The 24,632-nt window shown below is 32.4% G+C and overlaps 1 protein-coding gene across 4 annotated transcripts in view; it reads right to left on the bottom strand.

Annotated features, from left to right (window-relative positions):
• Window positions 1-4,274: 4,274 nt before the first annotated feature.
• The window catches only part of UBE2D2 (ubiquitin conjugating enzyme E2 D2), a 40,765-nt gene continuing 20,407 nt past the window's right edge, over window positions 4,275-24,632 (bottom strand). For all 4 annotated transcript variants that reach the window (XM_074291518.1, XM_074291520.1, XM_074291519.1 and 1 more), the window contains 6 exons: window positions 19,974-20,037; window positions 14,441-14,472; window positions 14,283-14,360; window positions 14,093-14,198; window positions 6,491-6,584; window positions 4,275-5,188 (listed from right to left, as the gene is read on the bottom strand). In XM_074291518.1, the coding sequence (XP_074147619.1) occupies window positions 5,143-5,188; window positions 6,491-6,584; window positions 14,093-14,198; window positions 14,283-14,360; window positions 14,441-14,472; window positions 19,974-20,037 (420 nt within the window). In that variant the 3' untranslated portion in view covers window positions 4,275-5,142. The remainder of the gene's footprint in view (window positions 5,189-6,490; window positions 6,585-14,092; window positions 14,199-14,282; window positions 14,361-14,440; window positions 14,473-19,973; window positions 20,038-24,632) is intronic.

Below are 24,632 nucleotides of genomic sequence, written 5' to 3'. Positions count from 1 at the left end.
TCCATTAGCCCTCAATCTAAAGAGAGTTTCTGTGTACATATACTCACTCAGCCTAGGCTCTTGTCTTACAATGCTGTCAGGGACCCAGGGAAGGATGGGTGCCAGAACTGGTCTGCTACTCTTCCTCACCCCAGGAAAATAAACATCTTTTTCTTCTCACCCTATCATTCTGATTAGCCTGCCCTATCCACATAATCTCACATCATAGAAACAAGCAGATATAGCATTATAGAGATTGCTTTTAACGACAGTACGGCAGACATAGAGACCACTTTTTAGGGGGCTCTTCCATTTTGGTCTGAGCCCTATTCAAGTGGAGGTGATTTTTTTTTTTTTTTTGCCTTCTAGGGTAGCCACCTGAGGGCAGTATACACCTCTCCAACTCCTACTCACAGACTGACTTGCCATTTTTGAATAAAGGGGTATAAGCAGAATTTGAAGACAGTTGTAAGACTGATCATTCTCTTTTAACCTAGATATCCTTCCTCAATCAAGGACCACTCTTAAAATGCCTTTTCTTAATTATAGCCACAGTTCAAACCAGGGATATTGCCCTAACAAAAACAGAACACCTCTGCTATTTCCTTCTGTCCCCCAATTATTCCTGGACACTGGAAGTTATGGCAAGAAGACTACAAATCGAATAAATGTTTTCTTAAGTTTTCTTGGGCTGTGAATTTCAAGAATGCTTATATTTATCCACAAATACAGAATGTGAACTTGCCACGCCTTCCCTCTATATTACAAATTCATGGCTCTTCTATATTATCCCACAGCAAGCAAACAGAACTGGACCTAATTTAGTCCAGGTAAACCAAAGTGGCAAGTTTCAAGTCCAAGTACGAACCTTAGTGAGCACACTGGTGCTTGAAGCCTTGACTTTTTCAATTACTTTCTCTGGAGGCTCAGGGCCCGAAATAATACATGCAAAGTGTTTTAAAAATTCCACCTGGAATTTCTAAATTGGTACTTTTTACAAGTTAAAAAGTTAAGAGCTTTATGACTTTCATAATGTTGTTGTAACCATTAGTAGTCCCCAGAGTTGGTCTCTAGATTAAAATCCCTTTAATCTGAGGCGGACCTAGATGACTTGTTCATGCATATGATGGGCAGGTTTAGGAAAGACTTATAATACCTTTCCGTTAGAAGTTAAAACCCTAGTTCTTCCATTTAATGGACACTGAAAACCCATGCTTGGCTTATTAAGATCATATCTGGAGGACAAGAAGGTTTCAGAGGTGCCGAGTCCTTTAGGTTTTGACCTGTTGAAGAATAGATTACACTTAAACTAAGCAAAAACCTTGATAAAAAAATCATCCAGATATGAAAAATGTCAACACTATCTAGTGTAAAGAGTCAGTACCTTGGTTCAAATTCTAGGTAAGCCTTTTAACTCATCTTTTTCATCTCTAACTAAAATACTCTAATCTGGCCTTAACATCTGAATTATTAGAGAGAAGATATATACAAATAAGCATTTTGAAGTGCTACAAAATCGCAAAGCATTAAGATGAAAAAATCATTGCTATAATTTAAGAATGTTTCTTGTTGGCTTCTACTAAACCAAGGCTACTGTGAAACTCTTATTATAGATTTTTTACTTAAGTATGGATAAGACAACTAGTTTGAGTTCAGAACTAACATTTCACCAAGTATAGTTTATGCAACTACATTCATTCCCTTGGTTAAAATTAATGCCAAAAGTATCAAAGGGCTTACACTAAATCCAATGACTATTTTAATATTTAAACCTTTAAATAAAGGGAGATCTAACTTTGCAACCCTACAAACCTCATTCATACATCAAGAATCATACCCATTTATGTTGGTGTCCATTAGAGGAGAATTTTATTACCCAAAATAAGTCACCTACACTCGTCAAAAGAAGCCAGTTTCCTTACTTGGAGATCAGCCCAAATGATGTCAGGTCACTACTACAAACTTGAATCATTCAATTATAAAACTTTTTAGATCTTCCTTTTCTCTAGCAGGGATTAGCCTAATGCCATCTTCATCTAGAAGAAAAAAAAAAAAAAAAAAAAAAAAAAGCAATAGTGCTTTCTGACATTAAGTCAAAAGGGCAAATCACAGATAAAAACAGGATAAAATAGATGCCTATAATTTGAAAGAATTTTCTGAATAACAGAAAGCAAGCAATGGAATAAATTTCCCAAATCTCAAATACTTCTTTTATATGGAAGATGCTGCAGGTTAGTATTTAACAAGGGTATCATCTTAACTCAAGAAAGTTTTCAATTCACTAAATAGCTATAGGTAAATACTCTGTGTGGCAATTAATACTTAAGGTACTTAAATCTTTATTTAACAGACTGCAACTCCCTGGTATTAAAACGCTAACAGTTAAAGTTATTTTTATAACTAACTTTGGGCAGCAAAAATATATTTGCATGCTGTGTTTGAACAAGAAAATACATTTCCCCTTGAAATATCAAGCAGGAAGTGGGAGAGCTGGAGTAAAACGACTGAAGGCTTTTTTTCTAGTGTCCTTAGATCAGAAATTCCAATTCATTTCAATTCCTTTCCTTCATTAAAATCTTCTAAAGTACTTTCCTTTGTCTTTGGGGAAACCAATAAAAGGTAAAAAATGTTGTAGACTCATACAAAGTGTAATTTTATGAAATCACATTAGCAAATACATTCTGTACATTAAACTGTATTAGCTACAATTTAACACTTGTATTTACCCAAACCACTATAAGCTGTTAAAAAGAAAGAGTATATAATCACACTTAGGCTTTTCTGCAGGTCTCTTTCAAATATTTACAGTGTTATTTCTAGTTTGCTTGCATAGAAATAGCTTAATCATCTATAGGCAATTTTTGCTTTTAAGTTCTATGTAACATCACCTCTCTTAATTGCTTTGTAGAGTCATCTTTTAGCTTTTAAGCTATCAAACATATATTCCACAAATAGGAAAAAAAAAAAAAGGCAAAAATGTATTCCACCTTAAAGTTTGAGATTATCCAAAGTTTATCACATCCTTTCATTACAGTTTTAAGTCTTGCTAGTATCAGACATTATCTAGTACTTAAAAATGCTTATGAGACTCTAGCTAGTGAAGGGATCCAAAAACTACATGAAACTTTTTTGGTAGAGAAGACACTTAGTTAAGGATAAAAGTGCTCAAACAAATTGCATTTCAGAAAAAGTAGCAACTATACACCTATGGCAGCAAGGGAAGGCCTCATCTTTATATGTCCATAATAATATGGTCAGTAATTCAAGTTAGCTATAGGGCTCAAGCATAACTAGCTTGAAGTTTAACATAATCTTTAAAAAAAATATATCTTTCTTCTTTCATGGGAAGTAGCTATGAAGAAAAAAATTCCTCTAAGACAAACCAGAATGTGTAAAGTATTAAATTATAAAAATATCAGAATGAAAGAAAAACAAGCCTTGGAGAGAAATATCACATTTAGGTTCAAAGTGGTGTGATCGGTGAGACACTAAGAGATAAGACAAGTTGAACAAATTTAAACCAAAAGCAGTGGACATTTATTCCTCAGATTTTTGTGCAAGAGTGTAGAGATGCATCGGAAAATGGATGGGACAGAACCTCAGGTTCTAAAGGTGTTGCTTTGTGGTGGCCTGGTTTACAATTAGATCGGGGAAGAAAAACTTGCAACTCATCTAGTTCACATGAATGTTTCTGGCAAAGACACTGGTTTACAAGTAAAGTTTCCAACTACATCTTTTACTAGAGTCAAGTAAAGACTTCAAAAAAGCCACATACAAGTACAATTTTAAACTGGATGAACATCTTGTAAATGTTAGTGCAAAGTAATAATGTAGATTTCATCATTATGAAATTGTGCTGACGTTTTTCAGGTTTGTTAAATTTTACTCTTAACATTTGATTCAGTTACAGAGATTAATTTACTAACAATATAAATGCATTTGTGTCATAATCCCACACATGGGAATGTCATAGAGTTTTCATGACATGTTGTTTAGATTTTCATTAATAAAGTAAACTTTTTATTTGGTTTAACAGTCATGTTCCTTGCACACTAAACATCTAAATTTTATTGAGATGCTTTTAAACTTATGTTCCTATCTTGTTTGGTCAAATTACTTTAACACTTAGCCTGCCTTTCACAATGTAAACTGTGATTGTTTCATGATTTGGAAATGTAACTGGTTTCAATGCAGAAGTTGGGGTGGGGGTGGGAGAAGAGGGAGGGTGTGGAATCCACCACTAATCTCAGCTAGACAAACTGTTCTTGAAATTAAAAAAGCCTGTTCACACAAAATTATATGTAATGACTGTAGTAATCAGTTTATTACACAGATTAATCATTCTTGAACGTACAAGCTCCAGAGGAGCAATTGGGTCTTTAAATATACACAAGTATTTCTGTCAAATGAATTTTTACCCTTACATCCAGATAGACCTAAGCAGTTAAAAAACATAAGAAAAATTAAGAGCTATTAGCTATGTATTAACTGAGAAACCACATACAAACCAAAAAGTATTGGGGGGAAGGGGGTGATGGAGAAGAGCTGGAAAAAAAAAAAAAAAAAACACCCATCACTCTATGTACTAATAGCTCCAATCCATTTAAATGTTGACCAGTTAAACTTAGACCTTAAAATACAGGATGTGGGTACAATTTAATCTTGTTGGTCGAAACATTTACCTAAGATGTAGGTCCTTCAGAATAAAATGAATACAGAAATAGCTTGACGTTCTTCACCTTGCTTTTCATAACTGTTATGAGTTTAAAAGGATTCCGCTTTTTAAAAAATTCTCCCACAGGTCAGTGTAACTGTCCTCCCCACCCCAAACCATACAACACCCACCCCTGCCCTTGCATTGTTTATCCAATTAAGTCAATAAGGAAAGCTTTTAGTCTCACAACTAGGTTATGACTGAAGAACTGGCTTTTCACACACACACACTTCTTTGCTAGGAGTCAATGTTGGTACAGGAAATACAGTATTTCTATTTTTGTTGTTCCAAGTATGTACAACACGCAGCACTGCTGTATCAGGTAAACATGTGCACAGGGGAAGATGAGGCGTGGGCTCATAGAAAGCAGTCAAATGGAAATCAAAAGGACTTTCTCTTTCAGAGTTCCCCTATCTTTATTTGTAGAGGTTATCCAATAATTTCTTTAATTACATCGCATACTTCTGAGTCCATTCCCGAGCTATTCTGTTGTACCTGTACAAAGAGAGAAAGTTGACTTAATAATACTCATCAGACTTTGGTTACCTTGTAGATTTTAGGTACTATATAGAAAGATTAAAAATTTTGTGTACAAGTAAATACCTTTCCAGCTTAGTTAGCTAAATTGTGTTAATAAAAAAACAAAACAAAAAAACCCAAGTGGAAGGAAACTGGGTTGTAAAAAGGAAACATCCTCAAATCCTCTTCCCCTCCCCATAGCACAAAGTACTCATACCCTGATCTGTAAATTATTTAAAGTGTGTGTGTGTGTATATATGTGTGTGTGTTTAAGAGAGAGAGAGAGAGAGAGAGAGAGAGAGAAGAGAGAGAGGGAGAGGGAAGGGGAAAGGGAGAGGGAGGGAAAGAGAGGGAGGGAGAGGGAGGGAGAGGGAGAGGGAGGGAGAGAGGGAGGGAGAGAGGGAGGGAGAGAGGGAGGGAGAGGGAGGGAGAGGGAGGGAGAGGGAGGGAGAGATGGAGAGAGAGGGAGGGAGAGAGGGAATGTCTCTGAACAAGTACTAAGCTTCTTCTATATCTTGTTGGCCTTCTACTTCTAAGAAACATCTCAAATTCTTTACCTTTGGCTTACCTGAGAATGTACAATTTTCACAGGAACCCTATACATAAAGGCATTTAATTACTGCAATAAATACTTGCTTCTGAAAAAACCTAAATGATGATACAGATAACTTACTATTCTAGAAAAATTTCCATTAAATTCCAATACCCAAACAACAGAAAAAATATTCTGTAAGTTATTCTGTTAGAAAGTTAGCTCTGTTAGAGCTAAAAGTTCTTCTGCTAGTTGATCCACAATCATATAGAAAGGAAAAAGAGGCAAGACTTTGTTCAATTTTACTCCAAATACAACCAAAAAGTTTAAAGACCCATATCCAACTATTTCAAGTCTAGCCACTACTAAGCAATTTTACTATGAGACATTAAAGATGACCACTGAAGGATGACCTTTCAAAGTGAAGGTTTTACAAAGAAAAAAATTTTTTATCTTTGTATTGCACTTTTTATTTTTCCCCACTAGATGTTGCCAAATGGTGTTGATTTCTTTATCCTCTTTGCTTTAGAACTTAAATAAATTTGAGTAGTTCATTTATAATCTACAAGTTCTTGATTAAAAAAAAATATATATATATATATATATATATATATATATATATATAAATAAAAAATGTCCCCACTTAGGTATGAAGTTGTAAATAAATATAAAGTCTTTTATAATGATGCCACAAGACAATAATTATCTTTAACAATTTATCTCCTTTATCTGACTTCCATACTTACTTTTCTCTATCTGTTTTGTAGATCCGTGCAATCTCAGGCACTAAAGGATCATCTGGATTGGGATCACACAACAGAGAACAGATGGACAAGAGTACTAGAAGAGAACAAACAGCAATTTTAGCAGGGTAAGGAGAAAATCAAATGAGACATTCCCTGACTCCAGCCAGGACAGTACTTATCCGTTATTCTTAGGGACTAAGGATTTGATAAAATTTTCAGCATTCTAATTTTAAAAGTAGTTAGTTAGCATTAAATAATTAAAGCAAGTCTGGACAAACAAAACACATATTATTGTAAAATAAAGCATATTTTTTGAAAAGAATTTAAAACGATACCCAAAAAGATCACTAAACTATACATACAAGCTGACCCAAAAACCATTACTTGGCACATACTCCAAGGGAAAAGAATTATATGTACAAAAATTTCATACCACTACTTTTGGTGGAGCAAAGAATTGAAAGAAATGAATGCACATCAGCTGATGTGCTAATGCCTAAAGAAAATATATTAATATAATAGGATATTACTTGAACAGTAACAAAGGAAAAAAAAAAGAATAAAAGAAAAAACAATCAGTAAACTGATTAATATATTTTAAAAATATGAAAATATATGCATTATTCCATGCCTACTGACTTATCATCTCTGCAAAGGAGTTTCATCTCTCTTCTGTGAAATAATGCTGCTTCTTTTGTTATTTTGTAACATTCACTTCTAATTGTTTTGTGCTAATTATTCATCTCCAAGTCCCCATTCCCATAGTTAAGTTATTGTATGTCCTTTTTTCCATGGCCCTGCATATTTTAATTCATGTAAGTCTTCCCATAATTCTGTATATGTGTATTTGTGTGTGTATTAGTCATTTTTTTTTACAGCACAGTAATATTCTACTACATTTATGTCCCATAATTTGTTTAGCCCTTTCCTAACTAATGGACATCCCCTTTGTTTCCAGTTTTTTGCTAACACAAAAAAGTACTACTATAAATAGATTGGCATATGTGTCATAGTCTGTTCTTTTCATCAGTGCCCTCCTTGGGGTATGTGCCTAGTTAATTGAAATCTCTTAAGTAAAACAATACAGACACGAGTTGCTTTTTATACATAATCTAAGTGGTTTTCCTAAATAGTTGTATTAATTCACAGCTTCACCAACAATTCAGTAATATATTTTCCACAATCCTCAAACACTGACTATTCTCATCTTTTATCGTCTTTGCCAAGTTAATGGGTATGAGGTGGAAACTCAATGTGGGTTTGATTTGCATTTCTTTTACTAGTGATTTGAAATATTCGTTCATTTAGTTATGAAATAATTTCTCAAAAGAACTGCTATAAATATCTCCAAGTGGCTGATGGTTGGTCTTATCTACATTTGTTTGTATATATATAGTATGCTATCACATATTAGTGTATAAATTGAATACTAAAATTTCATATCAAAAATTAAAAATATGATGATAGGCAAAGGGGAGAAAAATATATTCCCATCTTCTGATGACATGATAATTTACTTAGAAAATCTTGGGGAACGAGTTTAGAAATTTAAGTATGAACAACAGAGATGGAAAATTAAAGTTGATTTCTGATTAGAAATTATACCTTAACTTGAAACTCTAGGCTTAAGATTTTATTCAGGTCAGATTCCACAATACACATAGTATAAGCTGTAATTTATATTAATTACTGTTTTAAAACACAGTGTACAAATAATGCAATAAACTAATTCTGCTTTTAACTCAGATAATTCTGTTCCCCCCCCTATTTTTAATGGATATTTTACAAACACATCCCTCTTCCCCTTAAAAAAAATTGATTAAAAAAGTAATAGGGAATAATGCCCTTTAACCATGCTTTTTTAGATTTTAGAGCTAGGGGGAACATTTGGGAACATGTAGTCCAATACAGTCATTTTAAAACCTAATTCTGGTTTTAACTTCCTTTACACCTTAAGTCAAGATACCTATACTCACTATAAAACACAGAAGCAGATAATCCAATTCTCTTCCCAACTTTATAGTCTTTCCCCTTTTAAAGTTTAAAGAATCTTTCCAGTGAACTCAATATTAAAATATGTGTCCTGCTAATATGACATAACATAAAATGTTTTTAATCCTTACAAAGTACTGTTCTTACATCATCTCATGCCACTACCAGTTCTGTTATTTCTCATCCATCAAACTTTTTTAAAATTCGATTTTATTTTACTTCAGCTCCAAATCAAATTCTTTCTCTTTCCTCCCTGTCTCCCACAAGCAAGAAAAAACAAAACCTATTACAAATAAATAATCATCATGCATCAAACTTTGATGTTCTCTTGTAAACTGAAAAATTTAATTCCTCAGCTTTTCGTTTCCCAACAATTAATACTGTTAATTAATAGTGTTAGCAACTTCTTTAAATAAACTTAACCTCTTCCAGCACAGTTCTTATTCTATATATCTAGAAACATTAACTATAACATCAATCTTTTGGGAAGCAGATACTCTACTGTATGCTTTGAACAACAGGCTACTTTTGTGAATTTGATCAAATCCTTTCAGACTGAAAACTGTTAAGTTTATGTAGCTTATTCATTCCAAAAACATTCATTGAGCACCTACTATGTATTACTCCAAAAAGCAGTGGGCAGGAAATACAAAGATGTCTTAAGATGTCATAGTATGTTAAACATAATATGTATGGTTATCATGTTGCTTTTAAAAAGCTTGTCTTAAATGCTTTTAAAGTCATATGATGGTAATATAATAAATGTTGTTTACCAACTTAAGGAAAATATGCTTAGAAATTTGATGATTAATTTTAAACAAGCTAACATTAAATATATGAAAAGTGAAGAATTTTCTATTAAAGCATTTCTTTATAAAGGAAATGAACAAGTTCTACTTTTGTGTTAATATTCTCAGTGAGAATTTAGAATTTCATACTATGACACAAGCAGAACACTAGAAATTAACCTTCATTTCTAATTTATTCAATTCAAATGATTTTTGTTATTAGCACAATTGTCTGAAATCTCTTTACTGCTTCTGTGTACAGAATGACACAGAATCCTTGCTAAGATCAGAATTTTAAAGATGTTTATTTAGGGTATTATTAGATATTATGCCTAGTCACCTCAATATAAACATTTCCATAGTACTGTTCTCCAACTTGAGTATACAATTTACTTTCCACAATTTTTTAACTTAACTTTGGTTAAGATGAGCATTATTTCTAGAAATCTGGAAGTCATGGAACATAAAGTGAAATAGATAGTTTTTTATGGGAAGTGAATTGGAAATAACTGAAAATTCATACAATTTTAACATCTTTTACATATCTAAAGTAATATTGTCATCAATACATAAAAACAAGACTCAGAAAAATGGAGAACTCTAAAGAAAAATGTTCCTAATATGTTCATTTTTTTCTTTTCTAGTTCCTTTGGCCTTTATACTCATAAAATGAATGACACATTAATTCTAATACATTTTAATAATGACAAAAACCCAGACTTCCTGGTTTTCCTCAAATAATTAACTCAGAGTGAGAAAAAAAAAAAAAAAACTAAAGAGCAACAATGAACTATATAATCTATGTAAAATGTTAGCTGAGACAAACCAATCCTTTTCATGAGTTAAACTAGTATTCTCACTACTTTAACTAATTTCAAATACCTGCTATGAACTATCATGATAATGATTATAAAACTCATTTTTCTTTTTAGAATCATATAATTAAATCAGTATCTGTTAGAGCTTAGAGCTTCCAACTATTCTTTTAACTACTTGGAAAACATTTTTTAATTTTTGTTACTTTCCTTCTTGAGCTTTGGTTAACTGACTGACCTTTTTTATGTGTCTTCTCTGCATCCCACCCCTCCATCCATTCTCTTTCAAAGTAATGGGTCATTAGTAGATTGTTTCTTAAGTTCTTTATTTAAGGGCTTGGACACAAAGATTTTTAATATTCACCCTTTTCATTAGCGTCTGGACATTTAGGTTTTTTCAATTCTAACACCATATACCAAATGGCTTTAAAAAAAATATCCAACACACATATCCCCTGAAAATCATTCAGATTTACAATGGGCATTATATAATATAATAACAACATGTTGATTTTGAAAATACAGAGTCTGCACTAAGGGACTCACAACTAAACTAATAATGACTTTACAAAGGTGTTTATAAATTCCGTTTAATATTTAACATGTGTTGGCCTACCTGCCATCTAGGGGAGGGGGTGGGAGAAAGGAGGGGAAAAGTTAGAACAGAAGGTTTTGCAAGGGTCAATGCTGAAAAATTATCCATGCATATATCTTGTAAATAAAAAGCTATAATAAAAAATAAATAAATAAATTTTGTTTTAGCCAAATGAGGCATGCCTTAAAAGAAACTGAAATCTCAAGAAGGTTGATACGATCTTCTAAATGAAATATCACTGATTCAAAACAGTTTAATATTTTTTCACATTCTAGCTGTGCCTACCTTAAAAAACAGATTTCTAGACATGGAAGGAAACAAAAGATCAATAATTTTTTAAAGGATAAAAATAAAGTTGTGAATACATTTATGAATTCATAGAAATACCTCCTCTCTTTGTAACCAATCAGATCAGGTTAGTCATGGTTCAAACCTTAGTTAAAGCATTCAAAGGCATAGTCATATATGATCCAAAGAGCCCTTGCATCACAAGAAGGCATGGAAAGAGGGGAGGACTTCCCTGAAGGTATAGGTTTAATTTATAGTTAAAGGGCAAAAAACTTTTAAAGTTATCTTTTTTGGGGGTGGGGTGAGAAGGGTGATTGCTAATGATATGTTTTGTACAAGTGTAGTTTGTGATGTTCATTAAAAGCCTAGAGCAGGGGTTCTCAAACTACAGCCCTTGGGCCAGATGAAGCGGGCTGAGGACGTTTATGTGCCGCTGGGTTATGGCAAAGAGGTGGAGACAGAGTGTAAGTTTTTGTTTTTATTATAGTCCAGCCCTCCCACAGTCTGAGGAACAATGAACTGGCCCCCTATTTAAAAAGTTTGAGGACCCTTGGCCAAGAGGCTTGAAATTTGTTTGCAGAGGATTATAGATACACAGCAAGAACTAGTAAAATATGGTCTGTAGGATGAATAGTTTTAATAATTCTTAAGTTTGTAGACTATGCATAGGTAGGCTAGATTTGACCCACAGCCTATAGTTTGCCAGCCTCTGATATGTTATTGTTCAATTATGTTCATCACTTCATTTGGAGTTTCCTTGACAAAGACATTTTGAAGTAGTTTTCCATTTCCTTCTCCATCTCATTTTACAGATGAGAAAATAGAGAAAAACAAGGTCAAGTGACTTGCCCAGGGTCACACAATTTAATAAGTATCTGAGGCCAGATTTGAACTCAAATCCCCTGACCCCCAGGCCTATCACTCTATTCACTGTGCCACCTAGCTGCCCCCACCCCCTAAAACAGACAGTGTATCACATGGCAAGGGATGCCATAATTAATCTTTTCCCTTTCATCCCCACATAATCGCAAACAGCTGACCCTGAAAGAAGACCCTTTTATTCTCTTCTGCTATTATTTTCCTGGTACTTTTTTATATTTCTCAAATACATTTCTAAAATGATTCAAGTCTAAGTATCAAGTAGAAACTTTAGCATTGTTTATCTGCATTAGCAGAACATTTCTGATTATATTCTATTTGAATTGTTATTCAATGTTAATTTAAACACTGGTAATCCTTCACAGTATGTAAGCATTTTTTATAACTATTTCTTATAATAACCTTTATTACATTCTCTTATAAGAATTTACCTAACTGGGCAGTTATAAATATTTTACAAAGAATTGATGCCTTCATTTTTTGGGGAGGAAGAAAGGAGATTGGAACTGTAATGGCTTACTCACAGATCCAGTACAGATCAGCATGGAAGCTTTGCCCCTTTCAATCTCTGACCTAGGCCAATTCATCCCTCCTTTAGGGGCCTGGTGACTTTGGGACTCACCATATTGGTGAAAGACAGTGCAGAAACCCAATTGACTTTACCTCTATTTCAGCTCATAACCCTGAAGCTCAAGTGATCTACCAGACTCAGTAGCAGGGGTTATACTTGTATACTATTACATTCAGCCATTCCTCCATTCTTTTATATTTTATTTTTTCCTGTTATATGTAAAACAATTTAACATATATTTTTAAAGTTTAAAGTTCCAGATTTTCTTCCTTATTTCCCTCCTTCCTCTCAGAAGGCACATGAAGTTTTGCAAAACATTTCCATAAAAGTAATGCTGTGAAAAAAACCACAGACCCACCTCCCCCACCCTTCTTCATCCCCCTGCCTTGGGGGAAACCCCCCCCCCAAAAAAAAAAACCCAAGAAAAATGAATTAAAAAAAAAAAAAGTATGCTTCAGTCTGTTTTCAGGCACAATCAGTTCTTTCTCTGACTAGGGATAACATTTTTTATCTTAAGTACTTCAGTAGTCTTGGATCACTGTATTACTAAGAATGGCAAAATCACGCACAGCTGGCCATCCTACAACATTGCTATTACTTTGTACATAGTACATTTCACTTTGCATAATTTCATGGAAGACTTTTCAGGCTTTTCAGAGAGCATCCTACTCAACATTTCCCATAGAACAACAGTATTTTATCATAGTCACACACCACAATTTTTTCAGTCATTCCCCAATTGAAGGGCAGTCCCTTAAATTTTAACTTTTTGCCCTGAGAAAAGAGCTGCTATATTTTTGTATAGATAGGTCCTTTTCCTTTTTTTTTTTTTTTAAACTCTTATCCCTCCACTTTTGAATGGCATTTCCAATTATTAAACTTTGATCAAGAGGCATGTATGTGCTCAAATTTGAAAATACCTTAAACTACCCTTGCCTATCAGGCATTCTTTGGTTTCTGTAATGATGAATATTTTAAAGCAAAGGCTTTTTAATCTGACATTCATGAACTTGGATGGGGGGAAAAATATTAAGTAACTTAAGTTTAGTATTTCCTTCTACAAATCATGATAGTATTAATAGTACTTATGACACTGTCACAAATAGGAATACTTTCGTATCACATTAGTTGTAAATCTTTAATTTGTGCTAATCACCATTTCTAAATTACTATAGTTTTAAGACCTGATGCTAGATCACACATGATCAATCTTCTTTGTCTACAGACTATTCCAATGTGATTTGTTTCAGTTGTAATATTTTATTTATTATTTTATGTTATTCTTTAACAGCACTATTTATTGCCAATTGCCAAAAGGGTCTTATATGACAAAAAAGTTTTAAGAACTGCTGCTTTAAAGGGATACTTGACATTACAAGTGTGATTACTGTTTACTCTCTAACATAGTATGCAGTTTTATTTTTCCTGGTTATACGTGTATATTAATTTTAAAAAAGTATACATATGAGTCATGTTTGGGAGAGAAAAATCAGAGGGAAAACTATAAGAGGAAAAAAAAAAAAAAAAAACAGAAAAAGAAAAAAAAAGTGAACATAGCAATGTTGATTTATATCGTAAATCCATCCAATTTTGTATGAACAGAAAAATCATTGATTTTCTGTAGACACGTCACTGTTAAAGATATTTGTAAATTTGTAATAACCATTTAATTACCTTTTGAAATAGTTAGTGCTGGTGACCACTGTGACCGTAGAATATCAAGACAAATGCTGCCATTACTGTTAATATTTGGATGGTAAATTCTTGTTGTAAATGCAACCTAAAAGAAAAAGTTTCATATAAATTTGTTTACCCAAATTATTTTTATAATGCATAAAGGAAAATGATAAACATAGTTACCTACCTTAGGTGGTTTGAAGGGATAATCTGTTGGGAAATGAATTGTCAAGAAAAATACTCCACCCTGATAGGGACTATCATTCTGTTGATTAAGAGAAAAAAGTGGTTATGATGAATGGCTTAACACATTTATTCTACAACAAAATTAATCTGAATACTTACTGGCCCCATTATTGTAGCTTGCCAATGGAACACTGGAAAAAAAAAACAATAAATCATTAGTTATTATCCCAAATATCAACTCCTATAATCTCTAAATTTAGTTCATATTTGACAATAACATCACTGAGAAGCTCAATGTACATTATAAATATCTTATATTAAAACTAGGGCAGAGTGAATTTATTTTATGAATGGGAATTAGAAGTATGAGTCAAGTGAGAGTCTAGAAAATCTAGTTTAGCTGTCATACTAAAATGATGTAAAATTCCTAATTAAAAATAATTATGATTGAAATATCTGTCAAAGATAATTACATAGAATAAAATCTTAAAATAATACCATTATCCTATAGCAGGAGTCTTAAGAGTAATATAGTAAAACCTCATTATGATTCTCGTGGTACTGGACAGAAGTAACTGACAGGCCAATATAAGTAAATTTTCAATATGGCAATTAAAATGATTTAAGAACAATGGATAGAGTGCTAGGCTTGGAATAAGGAATCCCTGTGTTCAAATCCAAACTCAGACACTTAACTATCTATGACTGTAAGTAACATCATCCCTTTGCGCCTTTATCCATTGGAGAAGGAAATGGCAAACCATTTCAGTATCTTTGGAAAGTATGGTCCATAGGGCCACAAAGAATCAGACACAACTGAACAACAAGATGTATAAGAATCTTAATCTCACTATTTAGAGTAGGGCTTCTTAACCTAGAGTATGTGAACAACAATTTTTCTCATTACTTTGAGGAAAGTATTTCATTATAACTGCTTTCCTTTGTAACCTTATATTTTAGTTTATATATATATATATATGTATATATATATACACACACACATATATATATAAACATTATTCTGAGAAGTGGATTATAGGTTTGAAACTATCAAAGATGTCCATGACATTAAAAAAAAAAAAAAAGTTAAGAACTCTTATTCTAGAATTATCTATAGCTCAAAAAAGATGTACTGCAAAAGCTCTACTGAAAGTTAGGCTTGTCTATAAGCTTTGACGGGCAATAGAGATTAGAAAGCATTTTTAAAGTAATGTCCCCTCCCCCAAGGAAACATAAGACAGAATATTTTCCAGAAATAACACTGTCCTTGAAAAGGTGCCCCCATTCTGATACTTAATGGTATGAAAGTGAGACAGAGAAAACAAAGACACATACACAGAGAGAGATGTGTCTGTACCAGTGTTATCAAGCAAATATAATACTGAAATATAAATTACAAAGGTCTACCTACAAGCCATTTCAAATTCAGCCTACCCTCTGCAGATATGCAGAGATAATAATCCAAACACACTGGCTTCTGTAATAAGACAAATATGTGAATCAGCCTAAGAAACCAAAAGAGACCTGACTTGTCTCCTTGACAAATTATAACTGGGTCAACTGGGGAATGAACTTACAATGATAATAGGTAATAACTGTTGTTATTTTCCTATGAGGTTAATAACATTCCTACGGAATCATGGGCTAAAAGAAATATCTTCAAACATTTTTGGTGAACAGATTACTACTATGCCTTTTTCTAAACTCTACTGGAAATCTTTTGGCCTGGAGAAACCAGAATATATTTCTAATGTGTTTTGCCTTTTCTCACAATAACTGTTAATGAAAGGAATCAAATGTTTTAGTAATAAGGCTCATTAGACAAAAGTGTTGGACCAGGAATTAGGAAATATATTTATTTTTGCAGTATAAACAATTAAACTATAATGAGACTGATATGTCCCATTAAGTTTATATTACTTAAAACAATTATAAGTGCATACCTAAGCTACTCTGTGCTTACCTGGGGTTTAACTAAAGAACTATAAGTTTCTTAATGATAAAAGCCAAGTGCTAATTTGTCACATATCTCCTATGAGTACCTCATGTGATCCTTTGCACACATGCAAAGTCAAATAAGCCCATCAATAGTCAATTAACTATAACATCAAACTGATTTCTTTTTTAAACTTTTTTCACACGCAAGCTTTTTTTTTTTTAAGTGCCGAGTTCATAATAGAGCAAATAATGCACTTAAAATAAAATAACTTTTGTCCAAAGAATAATGGTCAAATACCTAAGAATCAGATGAAAGATTAATACTAGTTTGGTATTAGATTTAATACAAAACAATTTAGAGCTACTGTTGGTTATCTAGCAAGAATGCAGAGACAATTCAGAACTACTACCACCTAAAAGCACAAATAATGCAAAAAGTGCATTAAGATGAACTTCTAATTTGATAGGATGATAACCAAAACAAATCTGAAAGAGGTGTTTTTTAAAAGAAAGACTACTTTTTTTTAAAATCAGGAACTCTTTTATTAAAATCAATTTAAATTAAATTGCTACTTTCGTATAATAATTTTAGCAAGAGGAACCAGAAAGACAATGGGTAGGGGCTTAAAAGCAGACTTTTTAAAAAAGGAAAACTTCCAAATCCTTGCTTCCAATGATCTCAGTATCTATGCAGCATTTTATGTTTCTAAATGCTTTCATAGCCAACATTTTAGCCGATTCTTACCACAACCTATGCTAAAAAGGGTAAAGGACAGAGTTACAGATTAAGTAACTCAACTGAGATAATAACAGTAAGCAGCACAGTTCTCTTGCCTTGGCCCAACATTTATCTAATTATAGCCTTATGTTAGAAAGTGTTTAAGTACTACGAATAGTACCAAATACTAAATATTACAAATGTTCTGGGGAAGAGAGCACTTTAAATTAAGTGATTAAATTCTAGAGGCCTACACAAGATTTGAGCATCAAAATAATAAATAAAAACCACCTCCGAAGTGGAAAAAAAAATTTAAATAATTCAAAATTTAGAATATTTTGCATAATGAGGTTCAAAACCCTTTTTCTTATATTGAAAAGAGACTCCTCCAAAGATTGTATTGAGTTCTAAACAAACCACTGATTTAAAATTTAAAAACAAAAGAGCAAAATTAAACAAAACAAAACAAAAAAAAAAACACTTGGTTAATAGCCATAGATTTTTAAAATATGTTTTTTCCAGTTCTTCTAGCCATTCAATTTTCTGATGCATTATTTTGTCATGTTGGTTCAACAACAGAACTTAAATAAGACAAATTTGAATTAATGACCTTTAAGTAGACCAAAGACTTGCTATACTTCAAACTAGAAATCTCTCACATTATATGAGTTTATAAACAGCTCAGAAAATTCTGCTAAAATATTTACCATCAAAGGTAGTAGCTATAAACTTAAGTCTGTGTTGTTAGTTGATAAAAATTCCAACCTTACTAAAATCTGCTACTAAAAATGGTCTAAGAAATTGTTTTAAAAAGAATATATCCCAGGTGGCTAACTCTTCTTACACTTTTGGTACTAGGAGAAAAAACTTAGCATCCAAACCAAATTGACAAAAGTAGTTTGGCTTAAAAATTAAAATCAATTAAAAAATTAAGTTTAATATTTATTAATGTTTGAGAGTCAACCTCAGAAAATATTTGAATGCAGAAGTCTTTAGAGATCTGTTCAAACAAGTATTTTTTTAAAAAGGCAAATTAAGTAATAGTTTAAGTCATCGACATGTCTTCAGATTGTTTTTTCTTAACATTATGTGTATGTTTCTTACTGCCTGTTACATTGTTACAGAAAAATTAAAAAGTTTTATATGATAACCTAAAAAAGTCAATATATAGCTGCAAATACCATCTCTCATTCGCTAAAAAAAGCAGTTTAGTATAGTGCACAAGCTTATCAGAAGTGCTCAATTTAAGTCCAGGTTTTGCCAATTAATAGTTATATAATCTTGAATACTTATCCCACACTTAGCCTCCATTTCTTCATCTGTAAAATGGAATGAGTACTTATACTACATCTTATAAGATTTGTGGAGCTCAATTGAAATAACACATCTGTGCCGAGACAATTCTTAACAAGCTTATTTTAGTGTTAACAGATTCCCTCTGGTTCTAAATAAATTAAGAACAATGAATCAATCTTTAGACCTTTCTACTTTACTCATACAAACCTTCTGATATAACTCTCTCTAGTTCTCTCTCTCTCAGTTCTTTATAATGGACCTTTTTAAAAGTAAACATTCTAAAACAAAGTCTACAAGGAACATCTAGTTGAACAAATGGAAGGATATCCTCCCAAAATATGAGACTTAACTTCTCTTTGCCTAAATGCTTAAACACTTATTGAGCACCGATGCTATCAAATATGATAAAGTAGAAGGTATTTTATTTAATCAAGGAAGAGTTTTCTAGGTATTTTATTTAATCAAGGAAGAGTTTTCTAGGTAATAATGTTTTTTCACCTTGGTAATAAGAATGTGATTGTACCAATAATCTTGGTTAACTACAAAAGTACAGAAAAATTTCTTCAGATGTGAAAAAACCTTGTTTGATAACTCAAAAGAGAAGAGTTTCTGACCTCCAAAAACTGTAATGGTGAAGTTTTCAATCTCTTTCTCAGCTTTGAGAATTCTGGTCGAAAATTCAGCAGAAAGGAAAAATTACAATTACATGGACAATTTGAAGGAGATAGTTTGTCTCTAAGAAGGAATATCTCATTTAAAAAAAAAAATCCTAAATACATAATGGAATTGGGCCAAAAAGTAGGGAAAAAAATACTAAATTGTTTTTCACCATTTATCATATGTATACAATTAATATATCCATAAGGATGTAAGCCATAAAGGAATCCTTTTAGAGATTTTTCTTTTTAGTTCTTAATGTTTTAACCCTTGTCTATTCTAAGAAAACTTAAGTTCATACACATAAACACAGCCCTAACCAAAAATAAATAAATAAAATAAAAATCCACAACAAAATCATAACCCAGGAGAAAGCACAAATGCTTCAAAAAGTTAAATCTACTCAAAAAGATCCTTTTTCTGTAAGTCATAGGCACAAACTCATTCTCAAAGATTTCATATTGATAAGTATTTTATCTAAAATATTCTTCCTGAAAAGCTGTCTAGGCAACTAGATGGAAAAGGAAATGCTCTACCAAATACGAGTTAACAATACAATTATAACTAACTACTAACAGTAGTACTAAGTTCTTTTAGTACTATAAGTTCTTGAGTTCTTTTAGGCAGTACTCTGAGCACCTAGAACTTTCAAACAATTGACACGACTAAATACTAAGGATTCTTAAGCACATTTCAATATAAAAACACACAAAACCACTTATCAAATCTCTTCTTGTGCTTTTTAAGGAAGATAACTTGCTGTTTAGAGCTGAAGTCAAGATCTTCTGCTTGAAATATCCTTGCCAAAAAAAAAAAGTAGGGTAAGAACCAAGCTGTTTATACTAGGTGGACAAATGTTTAATGAAAGTTCATAGTAGTTATGGGGAAAAATATATTACTTTTTTTCAGCTTCTAACTATACCTTCCTTGTTACTAAAAGAAAGCTTCTCAAGAAAAATACATATTCACTGCTTTATTACCTTATAGCATATGCTTTCAAAAAGAAGATTCCTATCAAATTTTATATGTTCTACATAGCTCTTAGATCTACACAATTTCTGAGTGATTTCATGAAATACTTACTGTCATCTCCAACAGGACCTGCTGAACACTGAGCTGGGGGGTCACGTGCCAGGTCATTCAACTCCTTTAAAAAAAAAAAAAGGGGGGGGGGAGAGATTTAGTTGACAGAAAGATACCAAAATCTTATTTTGAGAGAGTTGTATTTTTAACAGGTCTACACAGTTTCTTTTTCCTACTTTTCCAAATAGCTCTTCTTCCCAGAGATCGGCAGTTTTAAAATCCTGATGGCAATGTAATATTAACTTCAGATGAGTCTTCAGAATTTCATTATATTCAAGTTGCATTCTTGTCCAGGAGCTACTCTCCCTTTCCCCCATTCAAATAGCCAATAATGAAACACTTTGTTTTTTAGTAGGTAAATTCTGTTATTAAAATAAGGGTACAAAGACTTCTGAAGATCCTGTTCCTCAACAATAATATTGCAACAGCAGATTTCCTTGCAAAGGCACAAAGGTCTCATTTATTTGGGCTTATTCCTAATGGTCTTCCAATTTCCTAACAAGGTTCTAGGATACAAACCTTTCTTAATATTAGCCACTGACTAGCTTAAATCATCAATCTCAAGAAGTCACTAAGAATAATACATATACAATAATGTATTATAATGAAAATCATGACTTTTGAGTCTTTTAAAGATTGATTCTTTTTTTCCTCCTGTGTGAGGCAACTGGGGTTAAGTGATTTGTCAGGGTCACATAGCTAGTAAGTTAATACTTCTGTGTCTGAGGCCAAATTTGAACTCAGGTCCTCCTGACTCCAAGGCTTGTGCTCTATCCACTTCTTTTTAAGGTCTAAACTTTTCTTTTTCTAATAACTGAAACAAAAATGTTTTGCTTAGTTATTTATGCTGTGTGTGCATGTGTGCGCGTGTATCTCCTAGTATCAGTAGTGTTTTAAAAGAATGTATAAAATGAGGAAAACAGGACAGTCCAGGAACTCAAGTAGTTCTAAAATGTAAAGTTTACAGATGTTATAATATGCACTATGCCTCAACCCTAAGACACTTCTAGTTTTAGGTGTTACTTTTTCTATACATCTCAAGGAATCAAATGGGAAAAATGGAGGGGTTTGGAAGAAGGAATTTTCTGTTTAAATCCTTAATTCTTTCTCTAATAGGCATTAAAACAAACAAAACAACAACAACAACAACAACAAAAAGCCTATCTATACTAGCACCAAAGCACTGCTTGATTTGAATCAAAGTATATATTTATTTTATTCACTAAAAGCAATGCTAGCTAAACATAGGCTTTCAAAATTTTTTTTTTAATTCTGAAGCAAAATACTAAATAAAATGAGCTATGATAGACATTTAAGAAAACTTTTTATTGGTGTTGCAAAACTTTCAAGTAAATGGATTTAACCTGAATTCTTTTATGTTTTACTCTATTAAAAAACAAAGAGTTAACATTTTTACATTAAAAGTAACATCAAGCAATAAAATCTAGAAGCATTATTATTTTTATTTGAGATTCAGATTTGTTTGAGCCACCCACATTTGACAGCTACTATAGCATCCATTTAATAAGAGCCAACTATAAAATGAGCCTGCTTTTAAGGAGAAAAAAAAAGTGTTAAATCAGACACATGCTCCATTAACACAAATTCAATGTCCAAATCATAGGAAATGTTATTCAAAATAATCAAAAGCAGTATGGTTCAGGGGAAAGTGCTAGTTCTTGGGAGTCAAAAGACACAGGGTTTATGTTTGAGTTGGGTGAACTGTAAAACTTTGGACAAGTCAAAGAACTTTAAAATCTGTAAAATGTGAGGATTGGTAAGTTCCTCAGAAAAGTGATGTCAAATTCAAATAGAAATGGGGGTCACTATAGTATCCATATATTAAGAATTCTTTTATACAAAATTCTGATGAGTTTCAAAATGTATTATTTATGTTTATTATTGTATTTACTTTATTTCCCAATTGCATTTTAATCTGGTTTTGCACCTGGGAGTTTTGAACTACGCCATACATATCTAAATCTATGACCCTTTCAAAAATATGCATTGAGAATATAGTAAAAGAAACAAGCACAAAGTCCAAGTACTCAGCTTATAATGTAGAAGTGAGAAAAATCAAGTATATAAGCAACAGATTTTACACATACACTCACACACAGCATGATAATGACAACTTTCAACAAGAAGCATTTTATAAGGTGCTAGAAAGATTCAAAAGAGGAAAGAGAAAAGCTTATTTAAATTGAGTCTGGAAGGATGAGTGGTATCTTCACTGTAAGAGGAAAGGAGAACTTTCCTGGCAAAGGCATAAAGGTCTCTTAATTTGTGCTTATTCCTGCCTGGTCTTCCATTTTCCTAAGAAGGTTCTAGGATACAACCTTTTCCTAGTGTTAGCCACTGACTAGCTTAATGAACAATCTCAAGAAGTTTCTAAGAATACATATGCAATAAGCAAAGAATCTTTAAATATCTATCCCTACTTTGTCTGCTATGTCTACCCAAAATTATTCAAGTCTTCTCATTTTCTTTTAGCTAGCAGCAAGCAGTTGAAAATAATTTTTCAATAGTGGTGGTGAAATAGCAATCTTCTTATAGGATTACAAATAACTGGACTTTGGGCAGAGAGTAAGGACAGCTACAGATAAAACCTCTATAGGTTTATAGAACAGCCCTACTATATGTCACTAAATTCTATTTCTTTCCTTCAACTATTACTTCTCTTAGAGTTCTATTTCTATTAAATAGAAATAGAAAGAGGGTAAAACTACAGACATAACAGGGCATAGAAAAGCTAAATATACCAAAAAAACAAAAGACCCATTAAGAATACTCTCAATAATCTAATACAGAATGTATAAGTACTATGCTCAATACCATGGAATTTAATAATTTTTAAGTTAGAAGGCTATTCCTAATCCCAAGGAGAATGTAATCATTTAGATGAAATCTTTGTTATTTGTTACTGCTATTGTTCAGTCAAATCCAACTCTTTGTGACTTAAGACCATAGCACACCAGGAAAATTTTAATACTGCCCATGGGGTTTTCTTAGCAAAGATACTGGAGAGGTTTTCTATATCCTTCTCCAGTGGATCACCTTTTGTCAGAACTCTCCACTATGACCTGTCCATCTTGGGTAACCCTTTACGGTATAGCTCATAGTTTCATTGAGCTACGCAAGCCCCTCCGCCACGACAAGGCAGTGATCCAGGAGGGGAATATACACACTAATAGACATAAATTACATTATAGTTGTAACTAGTCTTATCTGAACACTGTACTTCCCCCAGATCTTAACACAATAGATGTTAAATGTATATACATAAAAAGTTTAAAAAATTTAAAGTATGAAGCAGTAAAAGACAGGAAAAAATATTGCCCTAAGGGTTTTACAATTATAACAGCCATGTCCAGGTGCAAACATAAAGTATTATAATGTTAAGGATCCGATCACTGTGATTTGGAATTAATCAGGAAGTCTTCCTGAATAAAGTAGAAAAAGCATTTCCTCTACAATTAGAAGATGTAGGTTCAAACCTAACCTTTGATGCTTACAGTAGAATGATCTTGGAGCAAGTCACTTAACATCCCTGGACCTCAATTTCCTTATCAGCAAAATGAAAAGGTTGAACAAGATGGTCTCTGGGGTTTATGAGGTAAAGAGAAATACAGAGAACAAAACCACAAGAGAGAATGTGCTTTCAAACCAAAGGGGAAACAAGTCTATCTGTGGGGAAAAAAGTCTGAAGGGAAAGAGTAGTACTTTAGTTGGAAAGATAATTTGCAATAAGAATACTAGGCTAAGGATTATGGACATTATCCTTATATTAGGACTAGACAGAAATTGGGGGTTATTAGTGGTAATTGAAACAGTGAGAATAGAAGAATTCTCTACATGGAGAGAGATTTAGAGGGATTAAGATGATCCTCTATGCAAACTGTACTAGATAGTAAAACCTAACAGGTATGCTAACTTTTATATATTCTATAAATATGTCAACTACACACAGATGAAAAAGTAGTCTTGGTTTAAATATGGATCACAGTATTAAAATGGGAGAGATAAACAGATAAACAAATTATACAAAAGATTATTGTATAAAAATCTTGTAACATTTGCTTTAATAAAGAACTCTTTTAATATATTTTTATTATCACTACTTTCTTCATTTTGTCACTTACACTTGCTCTTTTATCAAGAGTATAATTACACTGAATTTGTACACTGAAACTGAAATAGTGTACTTATACAATGAATTTGAGTTTTGTGAAAAATAGATTTGGGGAACTAACTCCCCCAACCCAATATGGTAATAGAAAAAGAGAAAAAGTAGTAAGAATAAAATTATTTTTAAAGCTAAATTAGTACTGTTAATGATCTAAGTTTGTGGTTTTTAACCTTTGATTTTTCCTGCTTCAGTTAAAAGACCTGTATTCAGATTTGTATTATAGTTATAGGTCAAAACATGTAAGATAAAGCCACATTCAAAAAAACAACTTCCCCACTGAAAAGCATAAGTATTTAATGAAATGCATTAACAACCAAATTAGCAAATTTTTTTAAAATTAAAAAATGTTTTATTGATGCTCTTTTAAAATGTCCATCATTATCCACTAGTCCATCTCCCCCCATTGAATCCCAATAGATGTTTTCTCTTTTAACAAATATGCAATCAAGAAAAACAAATCAACACATTGG

Source organism: Sminthopsis crassicaudata, chromosome 2 (genome assembly GCF_048593235.1).
Source record: "Sminthopsis crassicaudata isolate SCR6 chromosome 2, ASM4859323v1, whole genome shotgun sequence".
NCBI classification, from domain to species: Eukaryota; Metazoa; Chordata; class Mammalia; order Dasyuromorphia; family Dasyuridae; genus Sminthopsis; species Sminthopsis crassicaudata.
This window is presented reverse-complemented; position numbering and strand designations above follow the sequence as displayed.